We start from the raw sequence: 15,112 nt of genomic DNA, 5'->3' as shown, positions 1-15,112 counted from the left end.
TGCCTTATTCATGATCTTGGGGAAAAGACTGAATTTTCACTATTAAGTATGATGGATTCTTTTTATCACTTTGAGGAAATTTCCTTCTATTCCTAGTATGCTAAGAGTATTTATCATGATGGTCATGATGTATTATTCTTTTTTACATATCACTGGTTTGGTTTACTAATATGTTATTGAAGAGTTTTACGTTTATGTTTGTGAGCAATATTGGGGCCTATAGTTTTTGTTTTGTTTTGTCTTTTTACTGTCTTTATCTACTTTTGGTATCTGGGTAATGCTGAGTTCATAAAATGAGTAGGGAAGTGTTGCTATCTTCTATTTCTGGAAGAGATTGTGTAGACTTGGCATTATATCTTCTTTAATGTTTGATAGACGTTGCCAGTGAAACTATCTGGACTGGAGTTTTCTTTTTTGAAGGTTTTAAACCATGAATTTAATTTCTTTAATAGTTACAGGATTATTTGGGGCATCTATTTCTATTGACTTTATTTTTCATTTTTTTTCAGTTTCCAATTTCATTCATTTCTATTATTACATTTATTTCTCTCTTTTGCTTGCTTTAGATTTATTTTGCTCTTTTTTGAAGGTGAAAGCTTAGATGATTGATTTTTGACCTTTCTCCTTTTCTAATGAAAGCATGTAATGCTATACACTTCCTTCTAAATACTACATTAGCTGCATCCCCAAAATTTTCTGCCTGTTTTCTTAATACCATTACTGATTGATTTGATTTGATGCTGGATTTCAGTTTTTTGCATGGCTGGTTTATTCTTTGTTTGTTCTTACTCCTAGGGCGGAACTTTTCATGAATCTCAACTGAAAGTCTGGAATGTTTACCAGGGTTTCTCCTCCTGTGTGGGCCTTGATCTCTAATTTTTGTCTCCCAAGCACTTTGATAATTATCAAAACTCAGCTTTTTAGCCCCTTATCCTCTGCTTCCCACTTGTCTTTTTCAGCTCAGCTTGAAATAGCAGATAACTCTAGGAAAGCAGCATAGTCTTGGGTTCTCCTTGCTATTCCTTTTTCTCTGTAATCTTGTCCTGTTAAGCACTGGCTGCTTTGATAGTCCTTAGCTTTTAATTTTTGCCCTCCCATCTCTAACATATGGATAATTGAAAGGAGAAGGGAGGGAGGAGTGGGGAGGGTGCTTTCTTTTCTGCTGGATGTATATATCTTCTTGAGACACTGTGACAAAATGGCCCCAGCTAATTGCTGGCATTACCTTCTCAGCCAGCCACTGCAACCAGAATTGTTTCATTGATACTTAGAAAGGAGAAGACAACCACAGCTAGCTGGCTCCATATCCCAGCTGGAAAATGGACAGATTTGATAATGTCTGTAACTTCCAGACATTTAGTTTCACAGACTCTCTGGTCCTTTCATTAGGTTCTCAGTAACATGACTGCATTTTGGCAAACTAGTTGTGTGGACATTTTATCAGTTGTTATAGAATTGTATTTCTGTTATATGCATGTGAATGTATAATTTATCATTTAAGTGATCCTTTTTTACTCTTTGAGGGATATAAGACCAAACAGTGATTTTTGCATTCAAACAGTGAACATATTAAAATTACTTTAACGATTCCATTTATCTCTACTTTTGGCATATTTTTAACTATACCTCTGTGTTTTTGTTTGGGTAGATATTTGTGTGTGTGTTTAGTGGTTCTAGAGTTTATAGTATACATCTTCACCTTATCACCATCTATCCTCAAACTATATCACTTAACTCATAACTTAAGAACTTTACAGTATATTTCCATTCCATCCTTTGTATTATTTTTGTCATTTTATTTCTATGTTATAAACTTCATGATATGTTATTATTTTAACTTTAGTCAGTCAGTTTTCTTTTAAAGAGATTAAAAATGCAGGGTGAAAAAGCCTTATATTGATCCAAATATTTGTCATTTCCTCTTTTTTACATTTCTTTGTGTTGATTCAGATTGCCATCTGGTGTCATTTTTTTCCTGGCTGAAGAACTTCTTTTGTCATTTCTTGCAATGTAGTTCTGCTGGATAAATTCTTTCAGCTTTTGTTTGTCTGCAGAAATACATGTCTTCCTCGTCTGCAAAAATACATGTCTTCCTTCTTCTAAAGCTATTTTTGTTAAGGGTGTAAGTCAGTGCTGACAGGGTTTTTTTCCCTTTCAGAACTTCAAATATACTCCATTGTTTTCTGGCTTGTGTAGTTTCTGATGAGAAGTCAGCTGTCGTTTGTAATTTTGTTCCTCTGTCAGTAATGTGATTTTTCCCTCCTGTAACCACTTTTAAGATTTTCTCTTTATTACTTAGAGAATAATTTCATTTTTCTCATTTTCAGCAATTTCATTGTAATGTGACTTGCTGTGTTTTTTTTTTTCTTAATGTTTGCTATGCTTGGGGTTCTTTGACCTTCTTTAATCTGTAGGATTATAGTTTTCATCAAATTTGAAAAAAAATTGCCATTATTTCTGCAAAATTTTTTCCATTCTTCTTGCATTCTTCCAAATACTCATATGTTAGACCATTTGATATTGTTCCACAGGTCACTAGGGTTCTCATCTTTTGTGTGTGTTTTTATTTTTTGTCTTCTCTGTGCTTCCTTTTTAGATAGACTCTATTACTATTTTAGATAGACTGTTACATTTTAGATAGACTCCAACTCACTGGTTGTCTTTTCTTCTGCAATGTCTAATCAGCTGTCAATCCCATCTAATATTGTGTTTTCCATTTCAGATATTGTATTTTCATATCTAGAATTTCAGTTTAATTCTTTTTTATATCTTTCATATTTCTCAATGTGTTTGTTTTTCTTTACATCTCTGAGTATATAGAACAAGTTTATAATACCTGTTTTCATATCTTTTTCTGCTGATTCCATCATTCTATCTTTTTTGTGTCTGTTTTTAAGTTTTTATTGGTCATGAGTCTGAAATTTAATATTTAATTATTGCTGTAATCTTAACATCGTTGAGTATGAAGAAATTCATTCTCTTGTTGTTATTTATTTTCTTTTATGGTCTAAGAATCCAAATCCAGATAAAGGTAAACCTCCTTGTAATGCTCAAGAGTTAGAAGAATGTGATATTTTCTTTGAAGAGAGCTCCAGTTTATGCAGATTTGATGGCAGTACATTAAAAACTACTCATGTGGTAAGTTCTTGATAATGATATTTCTAAAAATTCGTGAATAAATAAAAGTTATTAGATGAGATGATAATTGATTGACTAAATACTATTTTGCAAAGACAGCTTGATTGTCAGTTACTGGCTGTGACGTAAATTTCTTCACTCCCTAAAGTAGCCATCTTTTTATACCATCATCCCTAATTAAACAATGTTGTATGTTTGGCACTACTGCATATTGATATCTTTCTGTGGGCTTTTTTTCTGTGCAGTTTTTCTATGTGTAGTTGTGCCTGTAATATATAACAACTTAATATCTAACTTTCCGCTCACTCACTGTCCTTTCCTAACTTTTTTTGGATACTTAACATTTTTTTAACTAATGGCTGGGTATTACAATACTCAAAGGTGTTATAAAAATGAGCATTTCTTTGATTGTACCTATGTAGACAAATGAGGTGGGATGGCATAAGACCAGTGGGTATAAAGAGGTGTCATTCAAGCTTGTATCAAAATTACTTACTCTTATGATTAATTTCTGCATCTCCTTTGCTCTCCTATAACTAACTAACTCCAATAATTTCTACAAAGCACAGAGATGACATTTTGCTTACCACAGTGTACCTAACACCCACCAAAGGTTCTGATTCTGATAACTGCTTAAAAACATATTTTTAGACTGATCTCTTGGTGACAGTCATAGAAATAAAAATTGTTTCAGGTGCATCTTGGATCTCAAGAAATTTGCATATACTTTTATGTTTCCCTTTGTCAATCACTCCTCTAACTGAAGAGTAAACAAAGTTCTTGGTCATATTATTTTAAGCAATCTGGGCATTGATCCAAAGCCCAGATGATCAAAGTCATTAGATTTTTTTAGGCATTTTGCTTCTTAGATATTGTTTAGTTCTGACATAATCCCACAGATAACTCCCTTAATTGTGAGTGAAGAGCCATTACACAATTACTCTTACCGCCTTGGGTTAGATTTTAGAAAATCATTCTTAAGTGTGTCTGATGAAAGACTCTTCAATCTGACTAACTGTAGATTATTTATTCTTGAAGAATCTGGCCTTTCTTCCTAAAGTTATAGTCTTAGGAGCTATAACTTTTAGGTAGTTTCCTGCCTAACTTTTATAGAGAAGACACCTGATCTTAGATGCCGTAAAATGTTATTGTTTAAGCTTAGCTTCTCTGAGAATTTCAGTTCCTTTTAGTATAGCACTACTAAGTAGTATTGATCAAGTGGTTTAATGTTGGTCACTGAGAGGCGTCTAGTTAATGGTACTTCTCTTTATTTGCTATGTTTAAGCATACTAAAAATTAAAACCAAGGAGTAACAGAAGGGGGCCAAAATAAAACATTTATTATTTACAAATTAGGGTACAAAAGCCCCATCTGCTGACTAAATCCTAGAATTTAGTAAATTTAACCTTAGTCACAGGCAGTGCCAAACCAGATCTGGCTGACCCTGGTGGAGTGGTGGAAACATCTTATTCTCTGAGGCTCCTTAGAGGAAGAAGTTGATACTTCTTATATACTTATATAAATATATACTCTCTTATATTTTTCTAAGCTTTGTTGAAGTTCTCACTTTGTTCATTCTTCTCCCAAGCTCAGTGGGCATCTTTATGACCATTATTTTGAACTCTTTATCAGTTAAATCACTTATCTCTGTTTCATTAACGTCTCTTTCTGAGGTTTTATCTTATTGCTTCCTTTGAAAGATATTCCTCTGTTTCTTCATTTTCCTTGACTTGCTGTGTTGGTTTCTATCCGTTAAATAAAATAGCTATCTCTCCCAGTTAAAGACGTGGTCTTATATAGGAGATGAACCTTATTGTTCAACTCTGCCCCTAGTTCTTAGCTGCCTCTCAGACTTTGTGATTGTCCAAGCAGCTTTTTTTTTTTGGCTGCCAGTAGTTGAGGGTGTGCCAAGACCTGTTAGTGTCCCAAAACGGACGATCTCAGTCAGCACCTGAATTCAGGCTGGTTGGAAGCCAGACCCTCAGGCATCAGGTTTTGAAGTACACAAATATGTACAGTCCCGTGGGATCGCAAACATAAGTCAGTCCCACTGTCCACCAGAGCCAGATGATCTAGAGGTATACCCTGGGTGACAGTCGCAAAAATTGGGGCACCAGATGAGTATGCAAGCTCCTTCCCTGGAGATACCAGTGACTTAGAGTCAGGCAGAGGGAATGTGCAAAGATGGCAATCACTGGCCTCTGTCCACAGAGATCAGCACCTCAGTAGGCCTCTAGGTATGTGTCACACCAGAAGCCTACCACTACTCTGAAGCTTTAGGACAAGCAGAGGGGGTTTTTTCACAGAAAGACTGGGGGTGTGTTTCGGTCTGCCATCTCTGTTGAGCCCTGTAGTGGTAGTCAGCCAGGAACTGTCTCTAATTGCTATAGTCCCATGGCACCAGGAATGCAAGCCCTACTGGCTACCAGAACCAGGCAATCTGTGAGCATCCCCTGGGCAGAAGCCACAAAAACCAGAGCACCAGATGTGAAAACTGGGGCACTAGATGTGTGTACAAGGTTCCCTCTGGGAGATTACTGGTGCTCTGAAGTGAGGCAGAGGAAGAGTGCAAAAGATGGCACGCACTTCCTCTCCCTGAAGTATATTTCAGTAGGCTCCTAGATGTGTGTTGAATTAGATGCTTGCCCCTCCTTCATGGGAGGAGGTGAGTTCGGTATCTTTCTATATTGCTATCTTGAGCCAGTATCTCAACTGAGTTAAATTTGAGGCCAAAGTTTCTTTTTATAATGATAAGCACTTTGATTTTTCTATCATTAGTCATTTTTTATGAATATAGGCAAAGATTCAGTGAAGTAAAAATGCATAAACATTGATGTTTGGGAATAAGTGGAATGGTAATAACTGGAACAACAATTAAGTACTAAGTCCATCTTCTTTCTGAAGACAGATTTGGGGACTTCCCTGGAGGTCCAATGAAGGGGGCGCAGGTTCAATCCCTGGTCGGGGAACTAAGATCCCACATGCTGTGCGGTGCGGCCAAAAAAATAATAATAATTAAAAAAGTAAAAATAAAAAAGACAGATTTGGTAGGTCAGTGTATTGTATGAAAGTCAAGGTCTGTCTGGTCAAATGTAGCTTGTTCAAAAATAGTTTCTTGGTGTACCTAAGAGGATACCAGTTGGCATGTCATTGGGGAAGGGAATGAAGGAGGCTCCAATATTGTGGATATTCAGTGGTACATCCATTTTAGGCATCAGATAGTACTATATGGGTAATTTGTACTCCTTTCTGCAATGTTTACTTCAGATTTATCTTCTTGATTTCATTTGTCATGACTTTGGACAATTGGAAATTACCTGTACATGGAAAGGTCAGTATATGTCCTTAATTTAGAAGAAAAAAAAAAATACTGTAACAAAAAGGTCAGAACTCTATATTGTAAATGACAGATTTTCCAAAATATAAAATTCCCTGAAAGAAATATAAATTAGGGTTAGAATTTGGCATTTGGAAAGTAAAATGTTAAATGAATATATGTAGCAGCAGAATAAAAGAGAAATATTAAATTTCAGAAGCGAAGAAGAAAAGTAATAAGATGTGATCACTGAGGTGTAAAGCTCAAATCAGAATTTAGATACAGTTGAAGATGAATTATTTTTGCTTTTATCTAGAGCTGTGTTATCCAAAATATTAGTCACTAGCCACATAGCTTTTGAGCACTTGAAATGTGGCTAGTTTGTTTGAGATGTGCTGTAAGTGTAAAATACACAACCAGATTTTGAAAACTTAGCATGAAAAAAAGAATGTGAAATATATTATTAATAATGACTTTTATATGAATGTTCATGTTGAAATGATAATTGGTTATGTTTGGTTAAGTAAAATACATTTATTAAAATGAATACATCCCATTTCTCTTTACTTTTTAATGTGGCTGCTAGAAAACTTAAAATTATGTATTTGCCTTGCATTTTATTACTTCCAGACAACACTGATCTATAGAGATCAAATTAAATATAGCCTTGAACAATCAAAAGATGATAGGATGTTTTTAAAAAATTACAGTGAATTTTGCAGATCAGGTGGTATTCGTCATTTACTGCTTAAAACATGAGAATGAAACAGCTGAAAAGAATATTTGGACTTATAAACTCACTGAGACAGTAAGCAGAGGAAGTACAAACAGGAAATAATTCTTTTAGGTTAATGTCACTAAGAAAGGTAGTAGAAATGGCATGTATTCAGTATACTAATTCTTTCAAAAAGATATTAAGAATAGGATCAGAGTTTATAGAGGAAGGAAGTACATTTAGAAAGTATCTAAATCAGTGGTTCTCAAGCTTTTAAGCTCCTTGAGGTACTGAATTTATAATTTACTTGATTATATCAATTTGACTATATTAGAAATGAAGCTATGTAATCATTTCCCTGCCTTCATGCTCAGAGTAGGTACATATCTCTGTAACAGTGCCTGAAAGTGGGAGGAGACAAATCCTAGTGCTAGTTGTTACTATGGGATGGACCTGAGGCTCACCATTAGGTTGGTGAGGAGGTATTCTCTTCTGGAAGAGTTAGAAACAACCAAAGCACCATTCAGGCAGCTGTCTATGAACCATCTTCCCTGGAAGCAGTCTGCACCCCTCTCCCCAAGTCTTCCTAATTACCAGGCAGTAAAATAGAGGACCATTTGTTGCCTGATTGGCCATACAATTTGGTCAGCATATTTGCTACCAGTACCCACAGACTTAACCTCAAATTGTATAAATTGAACCATAAGGCCCTCATATTTTTTCTTTAAGAGAGCCATGTCTCTATCAGCATCCCATCTTTATCTCCAAAATCGCAGTGCGTTTGAGATTTTTAACTTTCCCATAAACTAGCAAGTTAGCCTACCATAGTTTCATAGATGCTGGTAAAAGACATGAGACTCTTGGGTCAGAAACAAAGGACAGTTTATTACTGACAGCAGTAATATTAGCTAGAGTATCAACATTTGGACCAATTCCCAGTGCCCCAATTCCCACAGTGTAATATGGAGATGACCAGAAAGCTTGGCTGACCTTGCTCAGGAGAGAGAGATTATGTTCATGCTACTGGACAGTAAAAAAAGCCTGCCTTTTGCTCTGGAGGGAGACAGTTTACCTTTCACAGTTGTTTGCTCTAAAAACACCTTGAAGTAGTAGTCTAGAACACATTAGTGCCTCTGCTAGAATGATGTGCAGAAATGAAAGAGTCCTTAGGATAATTGTCTCCCTGCAAGTTAATGTTCAGGTATCACAGTAATACTGGTGTCATAATGAGTGTGATTCAACTGAAAGCACTTCAGTTTCTTTCAGGGTTATGAGAATATAATGGATAATGTCAATTATTTGTTGCCACTGGTTATTATTGACATTACCTGTGATGGGCCTATTTGAAGTAGTCTTCAATTCCATTTTTACCTTCTGTTCTCTGAAAGGAAAGATAATTTTATTTGCATATCACATATTTCTTGATTCTTAAAGTTTCTACACAGTTATCAAGCCCTCAATCCACTAGAATTTAGCCTTTCCCTTGAGATATCAATGAGATTGTTACTTGACTGACAGAATTTTTTCTTAGAATATGAGTTCATATATACTGAGCATCTCTACAGGAAGAAACTCTTCCTAGAAGTTTTTGTTTTAGATAGAATATTTAATAAACTTTCATCTAGAATCTTAAAGGACAAGGATATTTTCAGAAACTATCCTAAGTGACAATCCCAGTTGGAAGACCTTTTATCAGACAACCTATGGCTCTTTTCTTTCTTTATTCAGCAGCCTTTTTCCCAGGACGATTGCCCCTCACACACCAGATAAGGGAAATTCCCTTATCTGGGAATTTATAGATACTTGACAGTAATTTATTATTGTCAATTTATAGATACTTGACAATAAATGTAGTTTGTTTGTTATTATGGACAATAAGCCTAACACAGGAATACAATTAGCCTGATTTGTGACAAGGATAATACTACAATATAGTGGGGGAAAAGATGGTCAAAATAAATGGCTCTTAGTCTGTTAGATATCCATAGGAAAAATAATTTATTGACATTTACATCACACCATATGCAAAAATCAATTATAGATGGATTGCATGTCTAAACATGAAACAGTAAATTAATAAAGCATATAGAGGAAAACAGACATTTTTGCGGCATTGGAGCAGGTAGAGATTATTTGAACAGGGCATATAAAACACTAACTGTAAAAAAAAGATGTTCAGTTGGATCAAAATTAAAAACATTAAAAACATCTGTTTATCAAAAGATGCCATTATGAGAGTGAAAAAGGAAACTTGCAGTGAGGAGAAGATATTTGTAATACACGTGTTTGACAAATGGTTCATATCTGGAACAGGGTCAGTAACTGTACTGGTTACCTACAGCCACCTGATTGGTAAAAAAGTTTTATTGGAACACAGCCATAGACATTTATTTGTATATTGTCTGTGGCTTCTTATATACTACATCAAGAGAGTTGAATAGTTTTAACAGAGACCATATGGCCTTTAGGCCTGAAATATTTACCATCTGGCCCTTTGAGTAAAAGTTTGCTGATCCCTTGTTTAGACAGTACTATACTGGCTTGATTCTGTAGCTATGGTAGTGAGTCTTGATTTCAGATAGGGTTAGTCTTGATCTTTGTTTTTATTTTCCTAAATTGGTTTTGTTTTTGTAAAAACTTTACAATCAGCTTTTCAATTTGTACAAAAACATCTGCTGGGATTGTCATTGGGATTGTGTTTAATTTGTAGGTCAACTTGAGGAGAATTGATATCTTAATAATATTGAGTTGTGTCATTCATGAACATTGTATGTCTCTTGTTTATTTAGGTTTCCCTTAATGTTTCCTAGCAATATTTTGAAGCTTTTAGTGTTAAGTTTAACACCAGTATTTCGTATTTTGGAAGCTATTGTAATTAGTATATTTTTTTAAGTTCCAATTTGTTTTGTCTTTTACATAGAAATAAGGTTGAGTGACTTTATATTGTAACTTATAAATTCTCTTTTTCCAGTGCTTTTTTGTAGATACGTCAATATGTTTATGTACAGGATAATGCCTGTGAATTAAGATAGTTAACATTTCTTTTCAGTCAGTACACCTTTTATTTCTTTGTCTTGTCTTATTGTACTAGGTAGGACATCAGATGCAGCGTTGAATTTCATTGATGGGAGCAGAAATCCTTGTCTTATTCCTAGTCTTAGGAAGAAGGATTGAGTGGTTTACCATCAAATATGATGTTAATTCTAGGGTTTACATATGTTAGGTTGAGGAACTCACTTATAGTCTAGTCTGCTGAGATTTTTATCTTTTTAATCATGAATGTGTGTTGAATTTAAGTGCTTTCTTGGGCATTTGCTTGATTATATGGATTTTCTTCTTTATTCTGTTAATATGTTCAGTTTTATCATTTAATTAAAAAATTGTAACATGAGCATTATTTTAAGGATTTTTCTTTCTATATTCATAAGGGATATTAATCTACGGTATTCCTGTAATTTCTTCTTTAGATAACAGTAATGCTGTCCTCATAATATGAATTGAGAGGTTTATTTTCTGAAAGAGTTTGTATAGGGTAGGTATTATTTGCTCCTTAAATGTTTGGTAAAATTTATCACTGAAATTACCTGTGCCTGGAGTTTTTTTGTGGGAAGGGTTTTAATTACGAATTTAGCTTTGTTAGTAGATACAGAGCCATTCCAATTTTCTCTTCTTTAGCTTGTGTTGATTGTTGTTGACCTTCAAGATACTAATCCATTCCATCCAAGTTGTTGAATTATTGCAGAAGTCCTCCAAAATACTCTCTCATTGTCTTTTTAATGTTTGTAGGATTGTAGTAATGGCCCCTCTATTTACTAATTATGGGTTTAATTTACTCCTCTTTTTCTAGTTTCTTAGGTGGAAACATAGGTAATTGATTTGTAGCACCTCTCCTCTGATAAATGCATTTAGAGCTATAAATTTCCATCAAAGTATCACTTAACCTTCATTCCATATATTTCATTTTATTTCAGCTTAACATATTTTCTACTATCCTTTGAGATTTCTTCTTTGACCCATGCTTATTTATAAGGTGGTGTTTTAATTTCCAACTATGTAGGGATTTTTGTGATATGTGTGTGTGTGTGTGTGTATACAGGTTTATTTTTTTTTAAACTGATTTCTCACTTTACTTCATTGTGGTTAGGGATAACCAGTCTTTTAAAATTTATGCAAAATTGTTTATAGCCTAGTACGTACACGGTCTCTGTAGGTATTTTTTCCATATATACTTGAAAATATGTACATGCTGTGGTTGGGTGACCTCAATTTGTGTTAGGTCAAGTTGTATTAGGTTCAATAGCTGAGGTGGTTTTTTTTTTTAATTTTTATTTTATATTGGTGTATAGTTGATTTTCAGTGTTTTGTGTTAGTTTTAGGTGCACAGCAAAATGATTCAGTTACACATATACATGTGTCTATTCTTTTTCAAATTCTTTTCCCATTTAGGTTATTATAGAATATTGAGTAGAGTTCCCTGTGCTATACAGTAGGTCCTTGTTGGTTATCTATTTTAAATATAGTAGTGTGTATATGTTAATCCCAAACTCCCAATTTATCCCTCCCCTCCACCTTTCCCCTTTGGTAACCATAAGTTTGTTTTCTAAGTCTGTGGGTCTGTTTCTGTTTTGTAAATAAGTTCACTTGTATCATTTTTTTTAGATTCCACATATAAGTGATATCATATGATATTTGTCTTTCTGTGTCTGACTTACTTCACTTAGTGTGATAATCCCCAGGTCCATCCATGTTGCTGCAAATGGCATTTCATTCTTTTTAATGGGTGAGTAATATTCCGTTGTGTATACATACCACATTTTCTTTATCCATTCATCTGTCAGTGGACATTTAGGTTGCTTCCATATCTTGGCTATTGTAAACAACACTGCAATGAACATTAGGGTGCATGTATCCTTTCGAACCATGGTTTTCTCTGGATATACCCAGGAAAGTGGGATTGCTGGATCATACGGTAGCTCTATTTTTAGTTTTTTAAGGAACCTCCATACTGTTCTTCATAGTGGCTATACCAACTTACATTCCCACCAACAGTGTAGGAGGGCTCTCTTTTCTCCACACCCTCTACAGCATTTATTATTTGTAGACTTTTTGATGATGGCCATTCTGACTGGTGTGAGGTGGTACCTCATTGTAGTTTGATTTGTATTTCTCTAATAACTAGTGATGTTGAGCGTCTTTTCATGTGCCTCTTAGCCATCTGGATGTCTTCTTTTTTTCTTTTTCTTTTTTGGCTGCACCGCATGGCTTGTGGGATCTTAGTTTCCTGACCACAGATTGAACCCAGGCCCCCAGCAGTGGAAGTGCCAAGTCCTAACCACTGTACCACCAGGGAATTCTCTGTATGTCTTCTTTGGAGAAATGTCTATTTAGATCTTCTGCCCATTTTTTGATTGGGTTGTTTGTTTTTTTGATATTGAGCCACATGAGCTGTTTGTAAATTTTGGAGATTAATCCCTTGTCGGTTGCATCGTTTGCAAATAGTTTCTTCCATTCTCTGGGCTGTCTTTTCGTTTTGTTTATGGTTTCCTTTGCTGTGCAAAAGTTTTTGAGTTTAATTAGGTCCCATTTGTTTATTTTTGTTTTTATTTCCATTACTCTAGGAGATGTATCGAAAAAGATATTGCTGCAGTTTATGTCAAAGAGTGTTCTGCCTATGTTTTCCTCTAAGAGTTTGATAGTATCCAGTCTTACATTTAGGTCTTCAATCCATTTTGAGTTTATTTTTGTGTATGGTGTTAAAGAATGTTCTGATTTCATTCTTTTACATGTAGCTGTCCTGTTTTCCCAGCACCACTTATTGAAGAGACTGTCTTTTCTTCATTGTATATTCTTGTCTCGTTTGTTGTCGATTAATTGACCATAGGTGCGTGTGTTTATTTCTGGGTTTTCTGTCTTGTTCCATTGATCTATATTTCTGTTTTTGTGCCAGTACCATTACTGTTTTGATGACTGTACCTTTGTAGTGTAGTCTGAAGTCAGGGAGCCTGATTCCTCCAGCTCCGTTTTTCTTTCTCAAGATTGCTTTGGCTACTCGGGGTCGTTTGTGTCTCCGTACAAATTTTAAGATTTTTTTTTGTTCTAGTTCTGTGAAAAATGCCATTGGTAATTTGGTAGGATTGCATTGAATCTGTAGATTGCCTTGGGTGATATAGCCATTTTGACAATATTGATTCTTCCAATCCAAGACATGGTATATCTTTCCATCTGTTTGTGTCATCTTCAGTTTCTTTCATCAGTGTCATAGTTTTCTGAGCTGTGGCCTTTTCTTTTCTACCTAGAGAAGTTCCTTTAGCATTTGTTGCAAAGCTGGTCTGGTGGTGCTGACTTCTGTTAGCTTTTGCTTGTTTGTAAAGCTTTTGATGTCTCTATCAAATCTGAATGAGAGCCTTGCTGGGTAGAGTATTCTTGGTTGTATGTTCTTCCCTTTCATCATTTTATTGTGGCACTCCCTTCTGGCCTGCAGAGTTTCTGCTGAGAAATCAGCTGATAACCTTATGGGAGTTCTCTTGTACATTATTTGTTGCTTTTCCCTTGTTGCTTTTAATTTTTTTTCTTTGTCTTTAATTTTTGTCAGTTTATTATGTGTCTCAGTATGTTCCTCCTTGGGTTTATCCTGCCTGGGACTCTCTGTGCTTCCTGGACTTGGGTGACTGTTTCCTTTCCCATGTTAGTGAAGTTTCCAGATATTATGTCTTCAAATATTTTCTCAGGTTCTTTTTCTCTCTTCTCCTTTTGGGACCCCTATAATGCAAATGTTTGTGAGTTTCATGTTGTCCCATAGTTCTGTTAGACTGTCCTCAATTTTTCTTTACTCTGGTCTGTGGCAGTGATTTCCACTGTTCCGTCTTCAAGCTCGCATATCCGTTCTTCTGCCTCATTTATTCTGCTACAGATTACTTCTATTGTATTTTTAATTTCAGTTATTGTATTGTTCATCTCTGTTCTTTATATTTTCTAGCTCTTTGGTAAACATTTCTTGTATCTTCTTGGTCTATGCCTCCATTCTTTTTCTGATATCTTGAATCATCTTTACTGTCATTATTCTGAATTCTTTTTTGGGTAGATTGACTGTCTCCACTTCACTTAGTTGTTCTTCTGGGGTTTTATCTTGTTCCTTTGTCTGGGACATATTCCTCTGCTGTCTCATTTTATCTAACTTCCTGTGATTGTGGTTTCCATTCTTTAGGCTGCAGGGTTATAGTTCTTCTTGCTTCTGCTGTCTGCCCCCATCTCGTTGTGCCTTCTTCTTTGTCTTTGGATGTAGGATATCGTTTTTGGTAGGTTCCAATGGTTTTTTTGTTGATGGTTGTTCAGCAGTTAGTTATCTTGGTGTTTTTGCGAGAGGAGGTGAGCTTACATCCTTCTACTCTGCCATCTTATCTCCACCCAACATTTGACACTCTTGAGCCTCTGAATTCACAGGGGCAGGTGGTCCTCATGGTTGCCGCCGAGTCAGCAGAGTTTGCGGCTGCAGCTCTGCCTCCTCTCAATTAGTTGAATTTTTAATATCCCTTTTGTCTTTCTCTCTACTTATTACAGTTTCCAGGTGAGGAGGGTTACAATCTTCAACTGTAATTGTGAATTTTAAAGTTTCTCCTTTTAATTTTTAGTCTTGTCAGTCTTAATTCAAGTATTTTGAAGCTGTGTAATATTAGGAGCATACACATTTAAGATATTTTTTTGTTCTCTAGATGAACTGACCCTTCTGTCATTATGAAATGCCTGTTTTTATCTCTGGCTAATACTCCTTGTCATGAAACCTACTCTGTTTGATACTAGTGTAACCACAACAGCTTTCTTGTGATTAGTATTTATATTAAATTTTTTCCATCCTTAACCTGCAACATGTGTCTTAATGTTTAAAACATGTTTATTAGTTATCTGTTGCTATATAACCAGTTATCCCAAAACTTAGTGATTTAAAA

At 35.2% G+C, this 15,112-nt stretch overlaps 1 protein-coding gene across 2 annotated transcripts in view; it reads left to right on the top strand.

Moving 5' to 3' along the window:
- The window catches only part of NUDCD1 (NudC domain containing 1), an 80,336-nt gene that overhangs the window by 42,434 nt on the left and 22,790 nt on the right, over window positions 1–15,112 (top strand). The window contains exon 8 of one of the 2 annotated variants that reach the window (XM_061171459.1): window positions 3,013–3,138. The exons of the other annotated variant lie outside the window; for it this stretch is intronic. Within the exon in view, the coding sequence (XP_061027442.1) occupies window positions 3,013–3,138 (126 nt within the window). The remainder of the gene's footprint in view (window positions 1–3,012; window positions 3,139–15,112) is intronic. 2 annotated transcript variants of the gene reach the window in all.

This window comes from Eubalaena glacialis, chromosome 17, assembly GCF_028564815.1.
Source record: "Eubalaena glacialis isolate mEubGla1 chromosome 17, mEubGla1.1.hap2.+ XY, whole genome shotgun sequence".
NCBI lineage: Eukaryota > Metazoa > Chordata > Mammalia > Artiodactyla > Balaenidae > Eubalaena > Eubalaena glacialis.
Note: the sequence above shows the minus strand (reverse complement) of the source record. Positions and strands in the feature narration are given on the sequence as shown.